This window comes from Chaetodon auriga, chromosome 5 (assembly GCF_051107435.1).
Source record: "Chaetodon auriga isolate fChaAug3 chromosome 5, fChaAug3.hap1, whole genome shotgun sequence".
Taxonomy (NCBI): domain Eukaryota; kingdom Metazoa; phylum Chordata; class Actinopteri; order Chaetodontiformes; family Chaetodontidae; genus Chaetodon; species Chaetodon auriga.
Genome location: NC_135078.1, coordinates 8,741,609 through 8,768,908, shown reverse-complemented (window position 1 = coordinate 8,768,908; position 27,300 = coordinate 8,741,609). Strand labels below are relative to the sequence as shown.

The 27,300-nt window shown below is 42.2% G+C and overlaps 1 protein-coding gene across 2 annotated transcripts in view; it reads right to left on the bottom strand.

The window, feature by feature from the left end:
- Positions 1-1,001: 1,001 nt before the first annotated feature.
- The window catches only part of LOC143320798 (spermatid perinuclear RNA-binding protein-like), a 76,736-nt gene continuing 50,437 nt past the window's right edge, over positions 1,002-27,300 (bottom strand). The window contains exons 9-18 of one of the 2 annotated variants that reach the window (XM_076730745.1): positions 26,023-26,120; positions 23,759-23,852; positions 23,304-23,372; positions 16,129-16,337; positions 14,266-14,415; positions 12,600-12,734; positions 10,853-10,993; positions 10,603-10,726; positions 9,067-9,117; positions 1,002-5,614 (exon numbers count right to left, since the gene is read on the bottom strand). In XM_076730745.1, the coding sequence (XP_076586860.1) occupies positions 5,526-5,614; positions 9,067-9,117; positions 10,603-10,726; positions 10,853-10,993; positions 12,600-12,734; positions 14,266-14,415; positions 16,129-16,337; positions 23,304-23,372; positions 23,759-23,852; positions 26,023-26,120 (1,160 nt within the window). In that variant the 3' untranslated portion in view covers positions 1,002-5,525. The other variant, XM_076730746.1, reaches the window with a different exon arrangement.

The following is a 27,300-nucleotide window of genomic DNA, read 5'->3' as shown; positions in this document are numbered from 1 at the left end:
GTCTGTGATTGGAGGAAGGTGGGGTGGATGGATGGGTCAAACGAACACGACTTCACCTCTGAAGACAGACAACAGGCTGGTCTAGCTTGGCTCTGTAGAAACTTAAACATAATCCAGAAAGCTACTGGCAAAGAAACAGAAATAGTAAAACAGCAAATTGTCGTATTATATGCATTAAAGAAATGAAATAGAACATGTAAATGAGAGAACTTTAGAAATGCTGGTGAATAGACTGAACAAAGCTAGCAGTTTCAAGTCTTTATGTTAGACTGAGTGAGCCAGCTGCTGACTCCAACACATGTAAAGCATCATCAAATATACAGTATGTAAAGACTTTATAGGTGGAATCACACCAATGACAAGTTACACATCTTAACACACACTTCACTGGTACAAGGCTAAGAGAGCACACGGAGCGCTGAAGCCTCCAGGCTGTTCTTCTTCTGTGAAGTAATTAACCGAAAGTAATTGAGAAACCAAATGGTAAAAACAACAATTCAAAAACTACACAACATTTTAATTGGTGACTTTTAGAGGTGCTGGAAGGTGAGCTTTGTTAAGTTTGTTCTTGACCAGGTGTTTCCACCTGCCTACTGTCTTTACACCAAGCTGAGAGTGGATGACTACAAGCCAGGTGTCTGCTTAAGCAGCATGGGCCAGAGTGAAAAACTGCTGCACATCAGCTTACAGATTCAACAGAAAGATCAAAAATAAATATTCATCAGCTAAAATAGATAATTACATTACATTTACATACACATTACAGATACATTTAGTGGAACGAGAGCTGTTTGACCCTCACCATATTTTGTATAATACAGGATGCAAACTTTGTTCCTTTTTCATGAAGCATGTGTTAATTTAATGCAGTAACACTGGCCAGAGCCTCGCTGTGTTTCAAAGCAAGAAATCTGTTTTTGTGTTATTCAGACATACGTGAGCTAGATGTGACTCAAGGCCTGTAAAAGAGACAGATAGACAGACAGAAGGCAAACTGAGGCTTGAGGAGTCACAGCCATAGGAGAAGTGAAAGTTTATTTATTGGATTAAAATGAATTTTTGAATCACAAACCAACAGAGAAAACACCAACACTTTGACTGAGGGAGTGTCTGCTCTATGATGCTCTTAGCAACGACATTAATCTGGATGTTATCTGGACAGTAAGTGTTACTGTTGATCCAGAGGAAAAAGAAAGTGTGTACGTCTGTTTTTCGTCTGCTGTGCTGTAATGTTCACAGTGCTGTGCATGTCGCGCAGCACTGAGGTGAGATGTGGGGAGCGTCGGTGGGATACTGGACGCCAAATAAGCTTCCTGCAGAGTTACAAACACCCTTCCTACACATTTTTCTCATTAAGTGCTACAGCTTTTCATAGAAACAGCTGGTTAAATGTCTTGTTTTGGGCTCTTATTTGATTCTCGCAGTGTGGAGTCAGACATTGCCTTCACTCTTTCTGTTCACTCTGATGTAATTAGCCCGGCAGCAGCCGAGCGCGACTGGAGGAAGACTCGGCCTGATGAGGAAGAGCCGAGGAACAAACACCACACACATTTCTCAAATCAGAAAAGCATTTCAGATTTCACACAGGGAAGAAGAGAATCCTGGTTTTGTGGCCAGAATCAAACTCAAAAACAGATGCATCAGAAAAACTGCTGGAGCTGCACAGAACTGTGTGTATGGAAGTTCAGAAACGGCACCATCGAATGAGACCAAAACAAGTGTGAGCGGTGTCAGTCAGTAAAGATTTAGGAGCATGCGAAGAAAGAACAAGCTTTGAGAAAAAGCGAATGTAATCGAGCTGCCGGAGGAGCAGTGTCTTTAGATTTGAGGAGTTGGAAGAAGGTTGGCTGACATGAAATAACCATGATCACATCATATGGGATGTACGGTACAGAAAAGATTCTCATGTTTCCATCAATCAAACGTTAACTGGCAAACACGATGGACGTATGATGGAAGAGTTTCAAAATAAATTTGAGTGTATCCATAAAATCTGGACGTCATTAACCTGGACATTGGCGTCCGCATTGTTTCAGGTATTTCCTTTTTATTAAAGATCTCCTCCGTGTTTTAAGATATACTTAAAAAACTGTACTTTGTACTTAATAGTGTGTTCCTGATATTTTTTTTCACTAAATGTTCTATTATCTTGTTAAATCCTTAAATGACATCTGCTCCCTCTCCCTTATTAAAAAAAAAAAAAAATCATGAATCTATGATTATGCAAATATGTGCCATTTCAAAAGTTCAGCTGCTTCACAGGCGATATCTCCAACTTGACTGAACAGCCCAGTCTCAGTGTGTGTGCACTGGAGGCTTCAGGTTTCCACATCACACTTATGTGATGTCACAAATCGTGCTCATAGGCCTGCCTCTCGAAAAGGGGATTTTCAGTGAGCACAGAGAAAAACGGCCTTCTAGTGTCAAACTGCACATTCATTATTCTGCACAGTGAAGCTCAAACATTCAACCGTAGGAACAAGGAGATCAAGTCAGACATGTCCAAGCTTACAGAAAAACCACAATAAAAAGATACACAACGGTGTTTACAAGTTGGTTTGTCACTGGTAATTATGGTGACTGCCCGAGAACATTAATGTGGTAACGTGTACAGTATCTTGAGATCATACAGAGATCTGGATACTGCTAGATATTTTTCAGAGGTGGTTAATTAATGTCACTGGTTGTATATGAGACCACAGCTGGCAAAACAATCAGCAGTGCAGCTTTATGGCAAATTTGGATGTAATTCTGTAGCCAGGGCTGGATTGTAAGTACATTTACAACTGCTGTACTTACATACAAACCAAGTACTTGTACTGTACTTGGGCATTTCCATTTAATGCTACTTTATACCTTTATTAAAATTTAGAGGCAAAAATTGTGTTTTTCCTCCACTACATTTAAAGCCACGGTCAGCAGTTCCTTTGCAGGTGAAGTGGATCATAAAGAGAAATTAAAAATCAATTAATTAATGATGATTAGAAGTCAGCTCCACTGCAGTATACACAGTAGCTTTAAAATTAGCTCACCTTTAATCAGCTGCAACTCTACAGTGATGTACACATGAATGCATCCATGATTATAATATAAACATATTCATAACGCCTCCCTCACACGGACACCGACAGGCTGGTTCCCATTGTGCTCTGTCAGTGTTTGCACTGGTCTCCTGTTGACGCCTCTTTCATATTCTTAAACTCATGTAATCTCTCTGATGAGAAGTTGGTGAGAGCAGGTACTAAGCTGAGCACAAAATAAAAGCTTTTGAAGTGTGCGTTTGTCATTAATGAACTTCCATACATCAGGGGCCAGGACAAATGAATAATTAAGTTTTAGAATTAACTTCCCAAATGAAAATGAAAGCAAACAAACAAAGAGAGCACAGTGCACCTCGCCTTTGTGATTTCTGGCCCTTCATCTCGTGCAGAAGGAACATTTCGTTTTACATTCTACCAGAGATCCATCGACGCCTTAAAAGTACAGAATATCACATAAATGTTTAAAATGACATTCACATTGTGTCAGAGCGTGGAGGCGTCTGCAGCACAGACGCTGTGTCGACAGTCCTCTTTCATTGTCATCTGTGTGCGTGTCACATAATCAGACTAACTTTGCATTCCTGCGGTCGTTTTATGGTTTTAATGTTCCTGAGTTCAATATTGTTTCGGACACTTGTGCTTTCCAGTCAGGCTGCAGCAAAAACATCTTCATCTGGAACCACTTCAGAAAACTTCACCATTGCTTTGAATCAAATGCTTTTTCCCCTCAGTGTAAATCCAGCGCTGTCAGCGGCTGCTCTCAGTGATGTACAGTGATGTGCTGCTGGGAGCTGGCTTTGGAGCTCACTTTACTACACTGCTTTTCACCTGTTTCTTGGCAATTAGGATTCATTTTGTTCAGTTATGCTGAAGGAGAGTTCCATATTTTTTCCAAACAGGCTTTAAAATATTCATTACATTTTCAGATGTTTAACGCAATTAGCATCAGGTGCCTCTTAGCAACAACTGGGAAAATCTGAAAACATTGCAAACTCATAGTCCTCGACACTGGATTCTTTCTTCAGTCTGACACACAATCCTGAGGTTTGCTCTTCAGATTCTCCAATAAATGAGTATCTATTACTACACCAAAGAGTAAAAACCTCGTCAACTACACATACAGCTCTTGGTCAAGTTTGATTGGGGCATTAAAGACCACTGTGCGTGGACAGGGTGTAAAAACGCTGATTTTATCAGTTTATACAGAGCTGTGCATCCCTTTCATCTCACTGGGCGTATTAGCTTACTGTGGCCAATACTGCAAACACAATGTGCAGAAGTGCTCTGTGATAATATTAGAATTTCAGGACTGAAGTTCTGGATAAGCCAAAAACTGACATTCATTCTGACATTCAAACTGTTTCACAGCATAAAAGATAAAAGTTTTAAAATCCTGCACGTTGTCTTTGAGGATCATCTACAACCATAGAAACCACCTTTTGGTTTGAGAGCCTTTAAAATGAAGAAAAGTCTACCGGTGACCTCTGTTACCTGTTGAATAGTCTGTGAAAAATAATCTGAATTTGTGTAGAAATATATTTTCTCCGTTCTTCTTCTGTTAATAATCTTATGTCCCCTAAGACTTGTCCTGCGACCCCCTGTGGGTGCCCCTGCCCTAGTTTTGAAAAACCATTGTTTTAAACCAAAAACCCAACAGATGTGTAACAGCAGGATCACTTACAACAGATACAATCTTCAATCTAAGAGCTTAGCAGTCGGACAGTAAATCATTAAAACATGGCATGGTCACATTGTTTGTGATATTTCTCTTGATGCTGTGAAATGGAACATTACCACTGAGTCTACTGTGTGTAATCATGTTTAAATAGGGATTATATACCATCAACATACTAATACAGTGTTATAGACATGTTGTAAAACGTATTTAACTCTTAATATTTATAGATAGCATATCTGAGAGTGCTTTAAATACAAAGCTACTTCAGTCAGTATTTACATTCAGAGATATATTATAAATATGTTTCTTTACCCGTTGTTGGGTTTTACATATTCGAACATATTAACATGTTTTTATATATATATATATATATATATTCAAAACTCACATACATCCATATATACAGATAGTAAATATCGTTTTTACATGTAGTAGGTCACATTGTTGCTCGACTGAAAAGCAGTTTCAGACTCCAGTCAAGTTGCTTTGGAACACGTTGAGATTCCCGAAGGCAGAAGAAGTATTGCTTTGTGTTTTATTGACAATTTCTGAGTGAGCTGGGTCAAACAAAGTCTCAGCTGTGGCCTCTTCTTCACTACTAACCGGCCTGGACTTGACAGAGTGTTGCCCGAGGTGTTCTCTCCTCCATATTGCTTTCAATACTGCTGCTGTGTCTCGTGTGGAGGGAGAAACCGGGCGGAGCAGCGCCGCAGTAATTGAGAGGCGCTGACAGAGTTTAATAAGGGTGAGGGATTAAACACGAGGTCGAGGCTGTTGCCGAGGCTGCTCTCGGTACATCGGCGGGGTCAGAAAAGATCCTGAGGGCCCAGGTGGATGATAATAGGTGTGGCTATGGTGTGCGGATGGTAATAGGCACTGTCGAGGTACAGGCCGCCTAAAGACAGGAGACATGAGCAACCGGGGTTAACAGGAACAGAAACAATCCTCATCGCATAATACAGGTCCTTAACTCTGAAGGATAAATATGAACGGATGTCGGAGCTGCATGATCACCCAAAACTATGAGGACAAAGTTTCAAATTCAAAGCAGCTTACAGACTGTGTCATAGCTGTTGTTGTTGTAGCTGCTCTCAGGAGGCCGAACTTCTCTAGCAGCTCCCAGAACTCTTCTAGCTCAGGGGAAATAAGAAGATCCACAGCAGCGTGTCACATTTATTGACCCCGATATCAAAGACTACAAAGTTATTTCTCTCTGCAAAAGCACAGCTGAATTCTGGGTGTTCAGATCTGTAAAGCAATTATAACAAAGTGCTGATAGGAGCTGTTGGTGTGCGACACCGCCTGAAGCAGCTTTAACTCCAGTTTATTACAACTTGGGTTTTGGCCGTCATTTGTATCAACTGACACCGTATGTGGTTTTACTATGACAACGGAGGAACATTCATTGTAACTTTCGAAAAAATGGGTCCTTGATTTGAGCCTGAAGCAGACCTCTCATTTCTAACTGGCTACTGCTTTTGCCTGCTGTCACAGTACTGTACATGATGCCTAAAGCCTGAGGCTAAAGCTGTGTGTCCCAGACAAGAAGTCATCCTCACCAGTTGATGATCTATGACTGTGGAAGTAGTGCTTGATTACTCCTGTAAACCAGTTATCTGGGCGTGCTAATCATTATGAATACACTGGAGCAGATAAACATACTGTTGAATCCATCCCTTACTTTACATTTTTGGCTTCAGAAAGGCTAAAAAACTTGCACCACACTTCAAACTCTTGTATTCCTGTGGCTCCACGCTAAAGGCTTCAACGTGGAGGAAGCCAAAGGTTCACAGAGCTGCTGTGCCAAGTTGCAGTTGTTAAAGTATGATTGGACAATCGCTGTTCAGGAGAGGGGTTTTGCACATTATTAGAACTTTGTACTCAAAATAATTGCTGATGTCTGGGTTCGTGGCAACATCGCTGAAAAGTCAGACAGAGCTTTTTTTTTTTTCTTTTTTTTGGAGACCAAATTGAAAGTGAGAGCACCTGAGATGTCTCTAACAATCTGTCAGCGGGCAGGAAAACTGTGTGCACACTATTACAGTACAGTAAGAACAGTGGATCAAGATTGTGGGTCTGAAAACTGTGATGGCTGTTTACAACTGTGTGGGTAATAACTTTACTCTTTGTTTTTTTTCCTTGGCTAACCTGATCTTCTTTGTGTTTCTTGACTTTTCAGTGATGCTGCAGCGCTCCCAAACCTCACCTGCTGCCTGTACATAAACAACTTCATAGAGTCTACTGATGTAAAATACTATCATATGAAGAGAGTACATATACACAGAGTACTTGTGAATCTTACCTGGCTGTGCGGGTTAAATGTGTGTGAATCATGAAAAAGCTTTTACGAACCACAAGTTAGTCAGCTGTTGACAAAATATTCATTTATTGAAACAGAGAATAACCTACAAACAGGTCAAAATAAAATCTCTCCCTGAAAAGAAAGTATTTTAACTCGACACAAAATGGCTCAACAGCTGAACTCAACACAGAACTGTAAACCTGCACTAACATCCAAACGATAGGAAAGAGGTTTCTCAGTGCAACCGATTAATGTAAACCTGTTTCTTTTTCTCTCCACAGAAACTTAAAACATCAATGGAAAACGGAGAGAAAGTAAAATACAAAACAGCGTTCGCACCCACGAGAGATCCTGAAAGGAATAATTCACCTTTTGACAAAGAAGCTCTGTGATCAATGGCATTTAGTCAACTTGTTGTCACCTTTCCATCTGTGTATCTGCTGCTGTTGCTGTCTCTACTTCCTAACAGCTGCAGGTACAGTGTATTTCTTAAGCTTCTCATGCTGGATATTTGGTGGTCAGTGCATTCAGTCAGTTTTTGTTTGTTTCCTGACAGTGACTGGTTTTAGTCCGTTATAAGGTTCATTAATTTAGTTCCCACACAGACGATGTTCAATTCCCTACAGTGTACAGTGTTATTATTCGTGGCATGCAACCAATCAGATTAGACATTGAGCAAGATGTAACTATGTAACTACAGGCCGAGGCGGCTGTATGAGGGCTCCAAAAACATACATGTATGTACAGTATATCTATATGTATTTATGTTGACAAAACTGATGACTTATATTCATTAAAGACAGCTGACGTAATAATAAAAAAAGGCTAATTCACTCAATCTGAGGAATCACTTCAAATGTTTCTAATTTAGGATTTTGTTATTGATTTTGTGAGTGTTTTTGTCAAATATGAGGAGACATCTGAAGCTTCATTTGAAAACCTCCATCGAAATTTCAAATGTTAAAACTGTAGGACATCAACAAACTGAACGTCTTCTTGGGAGCGAAACATCGGCTGTGTGGGAAGTCGAACAGAGGATGTTTGCTTCCTGACAGTGGATACTAACTCCTCGCAGTAGCTGGCCACTCGATTTGTATGGTGACTGTAGTTTGTTCATCATTATGAATATTGAGTAACTAAAAACTAAAAAACTGAAAAAAGAAAAACAGTGGGAGAACTGTTTCTTTAGCTCCTAACAGACATGTACTGTTCCTTTCTGTGGTTCTGTATTTAGCTTCCAATATTGAATATTCAGGAGCTGCTTTGCTTAAGCACCATTTTAAAGCTCCCAGCAGTGACTGTATGTTCGCTGTGCTTTGCTCCGGTTGATGTTGGGTTAGTTCCTCTACAGAGGATTTTGAGTTTTCAGCCGTCTTGAGCAGCTACTATTTTGTAGGTCCGTGCAATGACATGCAGTGTTTATTTAGTTCACTTACTTTGGTTAATGGTCGTGTTTCCGATGGTGGGCGGCTAATTTGTTTAGCTCCCTCCTGTGTCGTGTTTACACACACTGCAGCTCCATAAATGCTGAGCTCAGATTTTCATTGCATAATGGTTTGATGATCAAAGAGCTTATTTGTCAAACTCTGTGTTTACACACATAGTAATAAAACTGCCACACAAATTTCTAAGGGCCAATTTAATCTAGCTGGTTTCTAGTGCAGCGCAGCGTGAACGCGCTGCACAACAACGGCACGGGCTGATCTGAAGCTGACTGGGGATACTGGTCGAATGTTTGTGGATTCCAGTGCTGGTTTTTGAAGTGTGTGTCATGAACAGACAGTAAAACGTCAGGACGTAACTAACAAGTGATTTCCTATGAAGTGTGTGAGGTGAGGTGAGGTGAGGGAGGGTCCTAATAGGGGTAGAGGTGGGTGACGGGGTATGTTGTGGGTACTCTGATGACTGGGACAACTACTGAGGGCATTCTGGAGGGAAAACCTGAAGAAGAGCAAAGAAAAAGAAAGAACTCAAATGTTGGGATGTAGCGATGAACAAATCAAAGGTGATGGATTATTGATGAGACAGAATGAGTGTGAGTTTACCGTAGGGAGGGAGGGCGCCTGCAGGGCTGTAACCATAAGGAGCACCGAAGCCTGCCAGGGAAGAGACAGAAAGCATGATGGAGCGTCATTAATACACAGTGAGCTGTATTAATGTAGTAGTTTATCCAATCATGTGTTCACAAAGTGGTGAACCTCGCTCCATCCTTGCTTGTGAACGACTGAGTCCTTCCAGGATGCCCCTTTCAGACCCAATCATGATACTCTCACCTGTTACCAATCAACCTGTTTACCTGTGGAATGTTCCAAACAGGTGTTTTTGGAGCATTCAACAACTTTTCCAGTCTTTAGCTGCTCCTGTCCCAACTTGTTTCAAACATGTTGCTGCATCAAATTCAGATAATGTTGGCAGTCTTATTCAGATACCTCTTTGATGAAATAGTTCAGTATTTTGGGAAAATACACATTTTCGCTTTCTGGCAGGAAGTTTCAGGAGAAGATGGGTTCCGCTCTCAGGTCTGTATGGATCTGTCAGCAGCCGTTAGCTCAGCATAAAGACTGAAAACAGGGGGAAACAGATCTCTATCCAACTGCAGAATCCGTCTACCAGCACCTCTAAAGCTCACTTAATAACTAATGTGGCTCAAAACCTCGCAGGAAAAATGGCAAGTTGTCATCTTTATGTTTTTGAACAGATTAAAGGGATACTTCAGGATTTTTGAGATGGGGTTGAATGAGGTACTTCTCAACGGTCAGTGTATTCCCTTCAGTAGATGGTGGTCTGGGCACCACCAGTTTGAGAGTTGGAGAGTAGTAGTGGCACAGAGGCAGAACAAACGGGGTCAGCAGCAAAACGTTTGCACTCTATATACTCTCAGTGCTTTACCTTACTGTCAGCAGCCTTTCCCTTTGGCACTACATTTTCTCAACCTGACCACATTCTACTGTAGTAATACACTAACTTTTTGTTTTAAGAAGATTTTTGTGGGGCTTCTGCAGCCTGGACTTTGATAGAACAGCTCGTAGAGAGTGAGAGGAAAGGGGAGAGAGAGAGGGGAAGGTATGGAGCATTGAATCTGGGCCTCTGTTCAGGACTCAGTCCAGGTGCATGGGGCGCAGGGTGAGCAGCTAATACACTGACCATTGTGCCTCATACAACCCCATGTTGAAAAGCTGGTAGGTGGATTTTGTTAGCTTTTTCAATGTTCCTTTATTAGTCCCGCGAGGGGACACTCCCCTTGATTCCAGTCTTTGTGCTAAGCTAACAGACTGACAGACTTTGTATTTACTACACAGTGTCAATCCTCTCACTGAATTAGTGTATTTCTGAAAAGTCACTAAGTATTTCTTCAAAAACTTAATTGCTCAACTTAACCATTAAACTGTAACCCGACCAAAACTTAACCAGTAATCCCTCATTTCCTGCTTTTAAAGTAAAACCTTGAGGTTGCACGTGTGGCGCCTTTTTACCATTTTTCTCTCTCCTCTGTGTTTTCCTTATACATCTCTACGTCTGCTCTAATGTCACTGCTGCTGTGTGAGATGTGTTCAGGTCATTTGTCACACAGCTGGACTCACCTGGGGGGATGTACCCATGTGTGGGCGGGGTGCTGATGTATGGAGCTCTGGGGATGACGGGGACTCGTGGAGGTCTGGCGGCGAGGGCGGGGAGGGTCAGTACCGAGGCTATGGGTCGCTTTGGCTACACACACACACACACACACACACACACACACACACACACACACACACACACACACACACATCAGCACTGTAACATGATGCTGTGTCACTTCAGGTCGACTGTAGAAGCACTTCATTTACTCACAGGAGGGTTGGGCCGTTTCTTCTTGTTGGTTGTAGATTTGGAGCCAGAGAACAGGCTGTTGAGGGCTGCGAGCGCCGCGCTGGCTTTGGCTACTTTCTTATTGGGACCCATCCCCCGAAACACCTGCTTGTCCACCTCCACCTGTCACAACACACACCGCACAGAGAGGAGGATGAGTTCTGATGAAGTTTGTGTGAAAACTAAGAATCCTTTTTTTCTCTTGATGGTGGTTGCAGGGCTGATGTGATTAATTGATTGTTGGATGGACAGAAATAAGAGCTAAAATTAAGAATGAATTACTTTGTTGACAAAAAAAATGTCATGCAATTAAAGGAACTATTTTGATAGTTGGTTCACTCAGTTTTCAAAGAGAAATGCCAAACATTGTCTGTTTCCAGCTTCTAAATTATGAGCATTTGCTGCTTTTCTTTATCTTAACTTTGGGATTTGGACCATTGGATGGACTAAAGAATTGACTCTGAAGACATTATCTTTGGCTTTAGGATACTATGATGGGCATAAATGACCAAATGATAAGTGGGCCTCATACACAAACCACTCGTATGAACGGATTTATCCTCAAGAGGCACCCTTTTATCATCATAATGGTTTGCCAATTTATGGATCATTATTCAAAGTGTTATTGATATATTTCTCCACAGCAACTTCTACAGTGTGCACATTGCTGCCTCGAGTCTTTCCGCAGGTCTCTGTTTTGCTGCTCTGTTATAACACCTGACAGTGTAACAACACCTCCTGTATATAAAATATCTCTGTGATATCACACAACCACCTCTCATGGACCACTCTGCTTTAGAAAGATGTTTTGTTGGCATCTAACTTCATGTTGGGGCATGTCACAGCACAGCTCTGCTCTGATGAACCACTGCTTACAGAGGCATCATTCATATCTTCTAATTCTTTCAGGTCCTCTTACATCATTACTGATTGTGCTGAACAGTGCGGATTTCTGCTCGACAGACTTGAAGCTCTGCAGCGTGAAATTCTTATTTTTACTTTCTGGAAACCTTTTTGTGAATGAACAAACTGAGCAGAACAGGCAGTCTACACCTCACAGGCCCTGCACTGCTGGATGGACTTGTGATTGCTTTTCAAAGCTGGGGAAGACGCCGTCCTGCTGAAGACAAAAGCAGAGATGTGTTTCATGCAGAGCACAGGCTGGATGTGGGAACACAGTCAAGACTGGTGGGAAGATTTGCTGAAGACTGTGACCGGTGTTATCCAGAAGAGACACGCGCTGACGCTCGGTCATACAGTCGGAGAAGAGGGTCATGGTGACCATCTGGTACCTAGCAACAGATTTTATTCCCACGCAACTGCATTTGCAATATTATTTACGCTCGTGTTCGATGTGGACAGAATGCATGCCTGGAGGTGGTTTGGTTGATCGCATCACAATCCGTCCTCAGTGCGCTGTAGGTGCATCTGCACCTGGATTTTCATGTGGTCAAGCATCAGATTACAATCCGATGACCCACAATGCATTTCAATGCATGGTGTAAAGGGGCTGAGATTGATTTCACAGGATAAATTTGGTTTCATGTTCAGCTGGCGTTTCTGAGAAGTGTGAAGACATTTTGAAACACTGAGGAGCAGAACATCAAACACGTTCCCTCTCATCAATTCCTAATCAGACCCACTGAAAGGAAGGCAGGAAATCTGTGAAATGGAGTACTGAGTGCGTGTGTGTGTGTGTGTGTGTGTGTGTATGTGTGTGTTTTCGTACCTCTATGATGAAGCGTTTGTCATAGCTGCTGCCGCTCTCTGATATCAGCTCATATTTGAGGCCACGGCGTTTCTCATTCAGCTCCATCACCGGGTTTTTACCTCCCGCCGTGAGGATCGGACCTGGAGCTCTGGACTACAGAGAGACACGAGAGAGTCAGCGACACCAGTCTTACATTTATTACAAATTCCTAAATAAACAAAAGCACTCGTTTCACCACAGCGAGACAAGACTTCCCATCAGCCCGATCACGTCACACATCTCTCCTACTTGTTGAAAGAAAGCTATCTGCCTCAGAAAACACTTATGAAGAATAATGCAGGTGAATGCAGTCGAAGTAATAAACTATTAACTGACTCAAACACACTACAGGCAAAGATCTAATAATTTTACAAATGTATGATTCTTTTCTATAGATTTTTTTTACTGTGCAAAATTAAAGTGATCTCTGGTGAACAAGTCTATAATGTGGAAGGAGGACTGTTTCAACATGGTCTCAACGCATCTTTTCATTTCTGTATTTCTGCTGAACCCAACCAACTAACCTGTGATGACTGACTAACATCAGAACACATCTTTACTCCACATACTCTTCACTCATTTATACTGTGAACGTCTGACCACTGATCAACATTTTTCACATCCCATCCACTTCCTTTGAAACACTGCGCATATTTCTTATTGTAAATTTCTCTTTGATATTCCAGATTCCTGATGTGCAGTCCTTGTTTCTTTTCATTTCTCTTACTATGTTTATTGTTACCGTTATGCACAAAAGTACAAAGGCAAATTCCTTGTATGTTGAAAAAACCTGAGTCTGATTCAGATCAGAATATCAAACAGTCAAGATCAAATTGATGTAATGTAATAAAAAAGGCAATAATATCAACACACTGTGACCTGAGGAAGATCCAAGTGGGATCAGAGTGCTGTCATTGAACCTCTGTGGCATGGAGTCAGTGTGCAGGCGTCGCCATTTCATTCATGTGAAACTCTCCTTCAACAATGACGTTGAAAACAAATACAACTATGAACCATCACTGTTCGTCCTTTCAGGAGCTCCTCTGTTTTATTATTTCATGTTGAATGGTTTTGTATGAGTTGTTACAAATCTATTATTCCTGTATTCATTTTCATTCTTATTGATGCGTTTTGTTACTGCATGATTCGTTTTTTAATCTTTACTGTGTCCATCAGCACTCTGTTGACTGTTAAACACTTGATGATTCTGTTTTTGAAAAGTGCTCTAAAAATGTGGATTATTAGTACTACTGTCTGTGAAAGCTAGATGCTTTCATTTGACTGCCCATGCTCTGGGTATACTGTGATGCTTTTGTCCAAAGTGCATTCAACCTCTGTAGGAGCACAAGCTCGATGTCATCCACAGGTTTTAGGGGAACTGACTGAAACACGGGCAGATGACTTTAGCTGAGGCTTTGCAGCTTGTTTCTTTGCCAGGATGGCACGTCAACTAAAGAATTTATTTTGAATTATTTTGACTCTTAGATGAACGGAAGTGTTCTTGTGATATGTGGGGAATCTCCATCACATCACAGGTTGGTGACACTGATATTTCACAAAAGAACACAGTCCGTCTGTGCACCAGTCTAATCCTCATGTGTACGTGTTAATAATCCCAGTGTGTGTGTGCGCACGCGCTCCCCACCTCCTGTGTGTCTGTGGAGGAGGTGATGGAGGTGGAGCTGGAGCTGGTGGACATCCTGTCATTCTTGCCTTCGCCATCTGACTTCTCGTCGGCACTCAGGGAGTCCACGTCTCCATCACCGCTGACCACAAAGCCCAGAGCCTGCAGTGCCTGAGGAAGGAACAAAAACACACACACACACACACACACACACACACACACACACACACACAAAGACACACAACTTACTTCATTAACGTTCCTAATCATGCTTGTCATGTATGCATCATGTAATAAGAAAAGTAACTGGTAAACTTCCTCTAATGCCATGACAGTCCCTGAACTCACCACAGAAATGAATCACACTTCCATCATCTGTGACTGAGCTGTCCCTGAGCAAGGCACTCAACCACCTAACAGCTGCTGCAGTGAGCCAGTGAGGTTGCAAAGTGACCATCAGCAGCAACAACAACAACAACAACAACAACAACACAAAGGCTGGCTGTGCTGGACAGCTCCGACGTGTGAATGTGTAACTCAGTGAATAAATGTGTGGGACAAAGAGAAAGTGTGAGCAGTCAAACTTAACACGTTCAAAGAAGGCTTCGTCACAAAAAGAACATTCTCTCTTTTCAGTGCAACTGTTCCTTTGTCTGAGTTAATGATCAAGTTTTTAATCATCAACACCTTCAAGTGCAGAATGTGAGACAAACGTCAGTAAAAGGCAGAGAGAGGAATGACGGCTGGAGTCTTTAGAAAGGCATGTCACATATTTTGTTGTTGACATGTCATAGTTGTCAGGCGTCATGTTAACACTGTGCAGACATTTAGCAAAAGCAAGTATGGACATACTTAACCAGTGCAGGCATAGATTGGTTTGAACAATCATTTTTGATGTTGTGCTGTAAATAATTTAAGGTATTGAGAGAGGAGTGCTGCTATCCTGGCAGGAAAGCAGTCGCATTATTACCGCAGTCAAACAGTATCTCAGCTCAGATAAGCTTGCAGGGAGTTTAGTCCAATCAGATCACAGCTCACTTGTAAACAGCCTCTCAGAGCCAATGAAGGACTCTGCTATTTCACATACCCGAAAGCTGGTCCCACCTGCACAAGTTAACTCTTTTCTGTTGTATTTGAGACCCTTTTGATGAGACGTGATCATTGTTATTGTGTAAGAAAAAAACATCTCCTGCAATTCATGAACTACCCAACTACTTTTTGGAAGCAGTTCATGACTACTAAAATGCAACTGCTAGGAATGATCTCCTTTTTTTTAGATAGTCTTTAAAGAAAATAATTAGACATTCTGTCAGTGCACCTACCAGTGTGTCAGTATCAGTGTATGAATTGATTTAAGTAGGAGTGTGTACGCCTTCGTACAGCTACAAAGAAGCTAATTTTCATGAATATTGTCACTTCTGTTGTTTTTTCTTATTTACATTTGCAACATGCTGATGTTCCGCATGTTCGCAGGCTACCATTTGTAAATTAGCGCTCAACACAAAGTCCAGCTGAGGGAATGTCATTAGTTTCACATGAATTTTGTTATAAAAGTCTAGAGTTGCAGTTTGGCTGATGTCAAACGCCGATGAGCTGTTTCATTTTCTGTTAACAAAACAGTAAAGTGAATTGATTTCTTGTATACTAACTACAGCAGCAGTATACAGTACATATGGATTAGTGTAGAGCACATACTGTGTACAGTTAGTATGCAGTATGGAGTCGAGTCACAGCTTTGAACTTAGCTGTAAGCTTCACTTTGGTCTGTTTTTTTGTCTTATATTACCAAAACTTTTTAGATTTTGGTGTCCACAGATACAGATAACAATGACTGAATTTTGATACTGGGAAAAAATGATGAACAGTTTGAATTCAGTTGAATACCTTGAGGGCTACTTGGAGCTTGGCAGTTCTCTTCGAGTTCCCGGTGGCCTGGTATGTGGTTCCCTGGATGTCCACAGACATGGTGAAGACTGGAGCATGCACCGGGCCGGACTGGGACAGCAGGCGGTACTGAAGGCCCGGGTGGATTTGATTCAGACGCATCAGAGCGTTCATGGGGTGGTTTGGATCCATCATCCTCCAGTCCAGGACTAAAGGAGGAGAGGCGTATATGTTAGCTGGCTGTTCTTAAACATTTTGGTTAATAAGAAACAATTATTGTCTTCTCTGTTCGCTGGTTATCAGTTACATGAAGGAACAGGTCCGCTGTCACAAGGCAGTGAAAGCTATCAATAATAACACAATAAAGATGCAATCTGAGATGAATAAGATTTGTAAATACAGTTTGATCCATGTGAAGAAAACATCTGTCGGCTCATCTTCTCTAAATGTGATTTTAAACTGTTCAAATAACACAGAGATAATTAAAAACCCTTTCAAGCACCAACACATGCAGCAGCTTTCAGTGGGCATGTGTTTGTTTTGAAGTTTCAGCTGCAGATTTTTGGATGTATAGTTCCAGGCAGCCATTGACTTCCATTCATGTCTGAGTTAAATCTGATCAGTGTGGGAACAGTAAATCTCAGTGCTTCCACACTAATGAGGCAGTCAAGAGTCAGGTTGAATGCCGACTTGATGTTGACTGTGAGCGTCTCATAGATTTTCATATGAAGGAGACAAAGATGATAAATGATTTCTACCAACAGTTAACATGCTGTGAAGCTGCTGTGAGGTTTGTAGTAAACTGGCTATAACAGGCAAAACTTCTGGTATTTATTCTGTTACAAGTGAGGAATGAAAATGAAATGAATGAACAACTGTCAGACAAAATAACCTTGAGTCTACCAATTAACAAAACACGCTTTTTAACAAAAACAAGCATTTGAGGCAAACAAGCAAAGCAATTCTGAAGAGGTGATCGATCAGAGTGAGTTAGACAAATGATTCCAGTCTGCTGGTGCTTTCAACTTAAAAGCACGTCTTCCAGGCAGAATTTAAAAACAAGTGTTGAGTGAACGGTTCTGTCCTTTACATTTCATCATGACGTGAAAACATACAGGTTTTAATGTCGCACATATTCCTCAGCATATAAAAGTATGAGCTGACAAACATTTCAGAGACAATAAAATGTTGACATGGAACACCTAAAAATAGGCGCTGAGCTCTTCTGCATGGACTGCGTCAAGACTCAATCTCCATCAATAACATAAGAGAAACAAGTAAGAAGTGCTCATTTCCCTCATGAATACAGAACCAGGAAGTCCCCGCACTGTTAATAACCAACTGATGAGACTGAGATGACTGACACTGCCCCTGGTGTTACACTGATGACACTCCCCGAGTCAGAGCACTTCACACCTCCACAATGCCAAGAGATGAGAGCTCTCTGCTTCCCCAGAGCTCCTGAGCAGTAATATCTCACAAATGAATTGAAAATGAAACCGTGACACTTGCTGACATCTATTATAACAAAACTGCAGACCGTCTACATAATAATCGCTTTTTTTTCTTCCTACCTTAGGTTCAATTTTGTCAATTGTGCTTTCATATACAAAAGACTTGCTTTTCTTTGTTCAGTCTGTAAACACTTTGGAAAAACAAGACAAACCGAATGAAAATGAGACCTGACGGTTGCAGACAGCCATGAACTTCAATATTACTGTATTACACAGAAATACCTCTTACATACTGCACACTGGCTGCGAAGGTCATGGGCATCAGACTTTGCTGTTGATCCCTCTAAAGATTTTTAGATTTTTAGATTCATCTGCTGTTACTGTAAAATCCTGGAATAATGTAAACTGGATTCAGCACCCCAAAAAACAAAACACAACAGGGGCATGAATGCTACATGTGCAAAAGAATAAGATCAAAGCATAAAGTAGGGTTTTAGGGGGGCTGTTCCTGTTTCTGTAGAAAGGATGCACTTCACTTTTTCATGACATCTTCCTCTTATTTCTGTGAAGGTTGAATGCCCTTATATATGTCCATGTGCAAAATGAATGTAATGTAGCCCTCTTTCTGAGGCTTTTACAAGTTAAGATCACTAAATTCATGGCAGAAGAACGTCTCATTTCAGAAAATGTTGAACAAACTGAAAGCAGCCATTGTTTTACATCTTCAAAACGAAGCAGCTTCTGAAATTTTCAAACACTGATGGTAAAGCTTTAATAGTCTGTCTAATTACAGCATGAACATTCAGACGATTCTTGTCGCTGTCTGGGAGATCTTACGGCTCTTTAAAAATTATATTTTTGGCCCTTTGAAACTTGATAACAGTAATTTCTGCAAGGTTTATGAAGTCAAAACGAAGGCCAACGTGCCTCCAACCAATGCCGGATTCAGACTACACGGTGTTTTTGTTGTGAGGTGTCACTCAGAGAATATTTCATGTAGCGAAGTTACAGCAGCTTCTGCAGTTGTGTTTTTCCTGCAGTCACAGCGTGTAATGACGGTGAGCTCGTGACAGGCACTTAAGACTGAAGGGTGGTTCAGCATGAATATGGATGGAGACACTGTGTAAGAAGATGAATGTGAAGGTGCTGATGGACAGGTGCTGGGAGGACGAGAGGGGGAGGTGTTACTGCACTGTGTGTGTGTGTGGTGTGAGTGCATGCCCGTACACTAACGTGCGTGTGTGTGCGTGGTGGGAGGCAGCGAGATAATTGCGTGGCAGCAGCCTGCAGTATTAATCCCCCTCTATCTCTGCCTCCCATCACCTCCTTTGAACTGGAAGCAGATGAGAGTTGCCGGGGACGATCGTCCCAGTGAGGACCCATTTAATTACTGTGACGCCAACAGAGAGAGAGAGAGAGAGAGAGAGAGAGAGAGAGAAAGAGAGAGAGAGAGGGAGAGAGAAAGAGAGAGAGAGAGAGAGAGGGAGAGAGAAAGAGAGAGAGAGAGAGAGAGAGAAAGAGAGCGAGAGGGAGAGAGAGAGAGAGAGGTAAGGAGGGTGGAGGGTGGAGGCTGGAGCTGTCAGTAGTTGTCTTTTAGGGAATTATTATTCAGTCCATTTGACTCAAAGTCTGTTTGTTTTCCCTTTGGTACAATTTGTTTGGGCAGATCTCCCTTTAGAGGAAGTGCTCTCAGCCCGATCACAGATGAATACTGGAGCAGTTCAGCTGTGGTGGAGCCGTGAGTTGACCTCTGTCTGACCCAGCTCAGAGGTGTACTCTGCAAGTTTGATCTAAACGGCTCCCGCAGCCAGGTGTGCTTCAAATCAGTGTTGCTAGCAGCTAGCCAGGCAATGAGGTCTGACCTGGACTAGCAAACCAGTGCATTCAGTTCTTGAGATCTGGGCAGACTGGAGCTTCTTCAAGGCCTTCTTAGCGTGTTTACTACAAACAGACTAACCAAGGAGTGGGTGCATTTTGGTTTGCTTTAATTTTTGTCCGTATGAAAAGAAAGTGAGCCAAATGGAAAGTTCACGAGCTCATCCACTGATTCAGATCAGAGCAAACCGACAATAAGTTTGAAAACCACCTTAATTTTCCTGCTGAACAGATGGAAACACACATCTTCAGAAGCCATTCAGATGTTTGGAAAAACTGAAAAGGGGAAACTTTGAAAGTCTGTACAAAAACCATGCGGCTACAATACTACCCAAGCAAAATCTATCAGCAGAAGAGAGCAGGCGGGGGTCCACACACAACACTGTAAATCACATCTTGACAGCGCCACATGATGTTGTGTCAGCCAAGAAATATGACAATATGAAGAGTGAAGAAATCAGGATCAACACACTGCCACAGCACAGAGTCGGCAGCAATGACAGTGCCACGCTCCGTAGAGAGCTGATGCTACTGATGGAAAACTACACTTGTATTAAAGAGAAGTGCACAGAGCTGCTGAAGGTCATGGTGGGAATTTCTTTTCTCCACTATCTTCTTTGTTCCTTTGCATCAAGTTTTGTGATCACTCTGATCCATGAGAACATCTCTGTGTTGGTCCAGTCCAGTCAGAACCTAGTTTAGGGAAACACTGCGCAGATAATGCACAGAGAAGTTATGATGTGACACTCAGATGATGTTGCTGCCCCTTCCAGTGGCTGACAGTATCCAGACACTGGCTCTGAGCAGCTGCTCTGCCTGGACTGCTGGGCAAAGCTGTGGCTGTGGAGATGGTTAGTGCACGGACTACTGCATTTGTGGTTACATCTATGACGGTATGGATATGGCTGCAGTAGCTGTACTGTGATTATTCTTTCCCGCTCCTATTAACATTAGCCAAGAAGGCATCACCGGCCGACTATACTACATAATACTGTGTCATAATACAGCTAAGCCTTCCTCTGTTGATGAAAGGCAATGCAAAGCCCACTGTGTTCCTTGGGGTGCTGCTCCCCAACTTTCTGCAGGTATGCATTAAACTGATGCTCTCTGTGATGACAGCAGTGAAAGTAAAGCCTCCGCCAGTGCAGCTGATTTCTGGCATCAGATAAGAGAAATCACGTCTTATTAAGATATTCCTCTGATTCCTCTGTCCAGTACAGAGGCACGTTAGGTGTTTCTCCAACATTTCTCATTCTTACTTTTTCCTCTCCCTTTTCTCTTGTTTGACTATAAAAGTGCCAAGTAAACATCGAGTGCGTCCGTGTTACAGATAAAACGAAACTATAATGTGAGGTTGGTCGATTGGATCTGAGCTATAGAGCTGCAACTGTCAAATGACGTGAGTATCTCTGTAGTGCAGCAACCTCCAACATTCTGTTCATAAAGAGCCCAAGACTGACCGAGACTGAACTTTCAGGGTGCTCAGAGAGGCAGTTTTCCTTATTTAAGGGGAGGAAGATGCACACTTGTCTATGACAAGTGAAATTTAAAGTTCTCTAGGCATCTCAGTGATGTACCATCAATGTTTCAACATCAATGACTGCACTTCAGCATGTGGCAGGACCTGCCAAATAAAACATACCGCTGCTGAAGCTCCTTTACTTTACCAGACCAAGTTCACAGGGCAAAAACATCCCCAGTGTTAACCTTTCATACTTTTGTCCTTCCAACAACACACCTGCACCATATCCCTGTTTATATGAGGGTACCACTGCAATTACTATGGGAGTAGTAGTATAAAAAGTAGTAATATATCTAACACCATTTCATTTAACGTTGTATTGTATTACCTCCATCATTATATAATGATACTTTATTGCTAATGCATTGTTTTTATTGAATTCTGTGGTTTATCACAGTATTCTCTCTATATCACATATACAACTTATATACTACTTACTTACTTCACCAATACACATCTTTGATCCTGACACACAGAGCCTTTTTAACCTCAGCAGGGGAGCAGATTCATTTCTGATAAGCACACTGAACGCTTCTTTCAGCTCCAGCAGCTTCCTTTCCTCCTTCTTTCTCTCACTTGCAGCTATTTGGAAATCTGATAACTTCACACATTTTCTGCTTCGAGGAAACGTTTCACTTAAAAGCCTCTGCCGCAACAGCTCCTTGAAGAATTTTAACTTCTTTTTTTGAACTTGTTTCGTGCAGCAGTGTGATACGGTGAATGAAGCCAATTTGAGATACAGTGATACAGGCCGAGCGGGTGACAATTCAATGCACTAAACTGGATTCCTATTATGATCCGGTGAAAATATCAGACATGACGGCAGAATTTCAAACGCTGGCCTACAATCGATTACATTCAGGCAGGGTCAGGGTGCCTTTTCTCCTTTGATACAGAGATTGAAGTGAATAGTGTCTGACGGCAGGATGTCATTTTTTAACCTGACAGGTCGTTTTGATCCCCCTCAAACAGCGCAGCCTGATTCTAAGAAAAGCTCAGCCTCACTGCTCACTTCTTTCAGCTCCACTGACTCACTTTTCCACCTTTTACACAAAGTCTGACAGAGAGCACCTTGTTTACAGTCAGCTGTAGTTTACAGCTATCCAGCACACACACATGGTGAACAACATCAGAGCCGCTTGTCTTTGTCATTAAGTACATCTGAGCGACAAAGTCCTCAATCAATATCCACTTGTCTACCGTTCAGAGACAAACACTTCTCCTGGGGAGACGTGGGATTGACCAATATAGGCTTCTAATATCAGCCCGACACCCAACATTTTGTGCTTACATGGACTATTTTGCCATTTCCATCCTAAAAATTGGCATGCTTCATAGTTTTCAATCTTGGTGGAGAGGCATCTTACAAAGCATCAAGAGCACGGGTCATTGTTTGTACTCACAGGGTCAGACTGTGATAATCTGACGTCGGCTCAGACCGATCTCTACTCGCCATGTGCGCTGAAACCACTTTGTCTATGACAGTAACATCAATTAGTTTAACTACAATACACAAAACACCAAAAATAGTTAAAACAGCTAAGTGTCTTCATTTCACTTGCAGTTCCATAATTAAGACTTAAGGAATAAATATTCATATAATAACTTTTGTGCACTTTTGGAGTGTTTGCTGTGCAGCTGGTGTTTACTCAGGTCACGAGTAACCGGAGCTGCTTCCACCCGACAGAAAACAGTCGCCAGCTCTTTATTTTCTATATGATTTTCCATGCGCAGAATCAGCTCAGGAAGGGTTGGGGTACTAACGACATGCTGAGGGTGGCTCTGCTAGTGTTTTTCTTTCTTAAACATTAACCATGTCTCCTGCTCATGAACATATCTGTCACAACTGCGGCTGCCCCTTGTTGCTTTTGCTTTGATTTACACATTTCATTTAGCATTCTTGACAGTGGCCTCACACAGCGGGCCGGTGCTCCTGATGGCCAGTCCCGGCCTGCAGACTGACATTAGCTCTGCGTCTAAAAAAATCAGCCCCCTCATTTATTTCACTGTGTCAGCACTCTGGCAACAAAATGCAGCATTGTTGAGAAAAAAAAAGTGGAACATTTTGCCGCAGCACAACAACATCCAACAACACATTGCATTTGCAAATCAAATATATGTAAGTGCACGTTCCTGGAAGACTTTTCAATGTGAATGAGCAGCATTTAATATACAGCCACAACTGGCCACATATATGTTTAGTTATTTGTATTCTGACACCTCCACTAGTCCACTGTAGTGTTTCAGAGGTGAGAGGAAGAGGATTTAGAGCTTCTGAGCAACCTGTGATTCTTTGAAACAAGCGAGTTGATGGTCAAAGTCACCTTTCATCCTTTTGATGAAGTCTCTGTCATCTGACCCGACATCCTCCCGAATCCTCTTCTGACAGCCGCCTGCAGAGTGGAAACAAACAGAGCGATCACCTGAAACATCACACAGGCTGAGAGAGAGAGGACGCACGTGTCATCTAAACATATCATTATCGTCATTATCTATATTCAAAATGTATTTAACAGAGGAGTAACACAAGCTGCTTTGCAGGATGGCAAAGGAGGGAGAAAAGTAGAAAATATTGAGGAGATAAATATAGGAAAGCAAATACAGAAACACATGGATACACAGAGATGAAAGCTGAAATTATGCACATAAACACACAGACTGAGCAGCATGCAGACAAACCGTCACACTCACACAGATTCATTTGAAAACACACACACACACACACACACACACACACACACACACACACACACACACACACACACAACTGAACACACACCTTCTAACAGCCTTGGTGAGGGCTTGCTGGCAGGGAGAGGATCCATATTCAAGACCTTGTAAAGCTGTCCAAAGGCTAGGAGGCGTAACGCATGCTGAAAAACACACAAACACACACACACACCAGACAGAATAAGGGCACATCTCTATATAGGTAAAGCAACAGAACTCTGCAGTCAGAGTTGAACAGGCAGCAGTGATACCATTTATTCTCCAATCAATGCGCTTTAATTTCCTGGAAACTTGTGTGAGCTGCCCGATGTTTGTGTAAACCAACTCAATCTGTGGGGAGAAACTTCATGCATTATAGAGGGGGGAATAAACACTCAGTGGGCACAAACAAAGGAGGAAAAGAAAAAGAAAGAAAAATATTCCCAGACTGGCAGGGAAGCAGAAACAGAGAGACAGAGTGAGGAAAAGATGAATTTGAGGATGTCTTCATATTTCTCAGCGCTGAGCCCACATTTTCTGCCCAGGGGCAGACTTTGTTGTTCTGTGTGCTGTGCTGAAGCAGTGGCAGCGGCAGCAGCAGCAGGGTTAGCAGCAGCAGTGGTAGTAGTAGTGTCAGTGTGGGTGTACACAGGGAAGAGCATTCCCACGCTCATTAGGTGGCTAATTAGGCCGCCAGTTCGTCAAGCCTCCGCAGCACTGAGGGGCTGCTTATCTGAGGTCAGAGTCCGGACTTCTGTGGCCACTCAGCTATTTATAGTGCTGACGTGAGCTCAGGGCTTCACCGGAGTGGGACCTGCTTTAAATAACCCTTCTTGAATCAGTTTAGCACGGGGGGAGCGCTGCTCGTCCGATTTCCTGGAAGAAATGCTGACTTTGGTGCAGTGGGCGGTGTGGAAGCACACCCCGGTGAGATGTTTCATGGTCTCACGAGTCGCATGGCTGAGGCTGAGTTTTCCTTTCTCAGTGCAGCTAAAGATTACGCTCAGTTAAGTAAGCGTCTGCGGCTGGTTTTATTACAGGAAAACAGGAAGTGGATTTTTATAATGCTCTGAGGGCGAGATGCTGAGACAACATCCATCAAGCAGCAGCTACAATGAAAGACTTTCTATCATGTAAGTTAAGTTAAAAGTACGTCTACAATCAGACGACATCTGAGGTTTTACAGCATCAGTTCACCCCCAGGAAGAAACTCTGTGTCTAAACTACACTTTAATGTTTGGACTATAATGATCCCTGAAAATACCCAACTTGGCTTTAAATTTCAAATCACACAAGAACTCTCTTTAATGATTTTGCACACAGAGTGAGTTTGTGTTTCACAAGTCTCTCTGTTGTTTATTACAGATTGAGCAGCTCTTCATGCAGCAGTTGTAATGTTTTTTTCATCCCAGACTTGATGAAATTTAAGGAAGCTATATCACCTTTGGGACCAGTTAAAACCTGGGCGGCTGCGGCCCAGAGGTGAGAGACGAGGGCCTGCTAATGGAAGCTTTTAATGTGCATGCTCCTGGAGCAGATGGGATAATGTTGACAGGAAATGCTTCAATCTTCCTTCAAAGCTACTGTCAAAGTGCCCTTGAGCAGGGCATTAAACCTTTAACTGCTCCAGCGGGAGACAACTAAATGAAAAACAAAAGTATCTCGTCAGACTACAAGAGTCTACCATCTCTCTGAAACCAGTGAAAGTAATAAAAACAATATTTCGGGCTGTTTGAATTCCTTCTCCTAATCATCAAGAGGAGGCATCACCTCAAATCTCTGAGTTGTTCTTGCTAAATCAAGCCTGAGGGTAAACTTATCTATATTTAAAGCTGAGGAACTCCAAGGAGCTGGGTACCAAACCTCAATATTTTTGCTTCGGTACAGGCAGCCTTAACAGTGTATTCATTAGAATGCCAACTAGTTTCGACCTCACAGAGTCTTCATCGGGGCGGCTTAATGAAGATCAAGCACATGTTTCAAGCAAATATGCCAAACACTTTATCTACACGCCCAGCTGCTCATCTGAGGTAACCTTAGTTTTAATAAACGACTCTTGTTTTAAGTAGCATCTTTGCATGGACTCCCTTCTTGCCACACTCCCTGCGCTATTTTGTGACAATTAATTGAAAAAAAGATGATTAAACTTTTCAGCTTCAAATGATCAGAAACTGTAGCAGCACTGTGCAGTGGCTGAAAAACTGGTGATGTAAATAAATTTTTGTAGGCTAAAGAAATGCTGATTCTGTTTGTGGCCTCAGATTTTCTTTCATCCCTGCAGAGGAAGACGGCACCGACAGCAGTAGATGGGGCTGGTAGGTAGAGAGAGCTGACCTGAGCGCTGTCTGTGATGGAGTCAGCCTGCTGTGCGCTGAGGCCAGACAGGACGTCTGTGGGTTCCCTCTCACAGGGGTCATGAACTCCTGGACCTCCTGTAAAGAGAAGCCGTATCAGTGTTTCCAAATCGGGTTGTGACTCAGACATGAGAGGCCTCCAAACAGCAACATGCACTTCCAAATCAGCTTCATTTCGCAAGACAAGAAAACACACAGAAATAATTCACTGACTCCTGCTGCTGAGCGGCAACTCGTCAATGATTCAGCAGCATTTTGTGAACAACATGGCATCTGAATGCTGAGGGAGGCCCTGAAACACATTTAAAAAATCCAATCACATCATCACAAAGACAAACTTGCTGCTCCGCACTGATCAAACATGGGAAGTGATGGTTTCCCAGATAAAGGATTAGAAAAAGAGAGGCGGTGGTGAAAAAACCAGACCTGTGAACATCTTTCTATTAATTAAAGCTGGATGGGGAACATTTTTCACACGGACTGCTCTACAATAAAAAGGAAATCTCCGAGGATATGCTCCAACACCAACATTCACTGAATGAAATACAAGTAAATGTTAAACAATCATTCATGTTGGGACTCTTTCACGGAGCCCTCAGGGAATCTGCACCCCAATTTGGAAACTATTAATTCACCGTAGAGTACGATAAGACTGAGCGTAGGTGATACCACACTGCATCACTTCCGACACTCCACAGCCCAGGCCATGAATCTCTGGGACGCCCTGTGTGCGAAGAGGTTGCAGCCAAACACTGAGGTTATCCTAAAACACGTTCATTAAAGATCTGTTTCTCAATGTTTCTCTGGAGAGTAAAAATGCAGTTTCTGTGTGTGTTGGCTTCTTAGTTTATTTGCCTGCTTACTTCTAAGCCTCGTTCTCAGTCTCTGGGCTGATTCCTTTTTCAAACTTTACATACAAACTTTTTATTTGTTGGTGGAACTGAGCTGCCTGGCGTTGCCCTCGAGTGAAAGAAAGTGTTCTTTCAGACTTCAGCGGTGATTGACAGCTGCTACCGCTCCACTTCAGGCACATCATTCATAATGGACACGTGTTGAATCCCTTTAGAAAAGTGCAGTCGTAGTAAACGTGCATTTTAGTATAGATGCACGGATCACTTATCAGGAACATTACAAGCCTAAGTTTCCACTCATTCAAGTGCAATAAAACACGTTTTTCTAAATTTTTTTCTAACACTGTTCTTCAAGTGTCCTTGCTTCTGTCAATTTCACTGTCACATTATATTTTCATTTCGCAGCT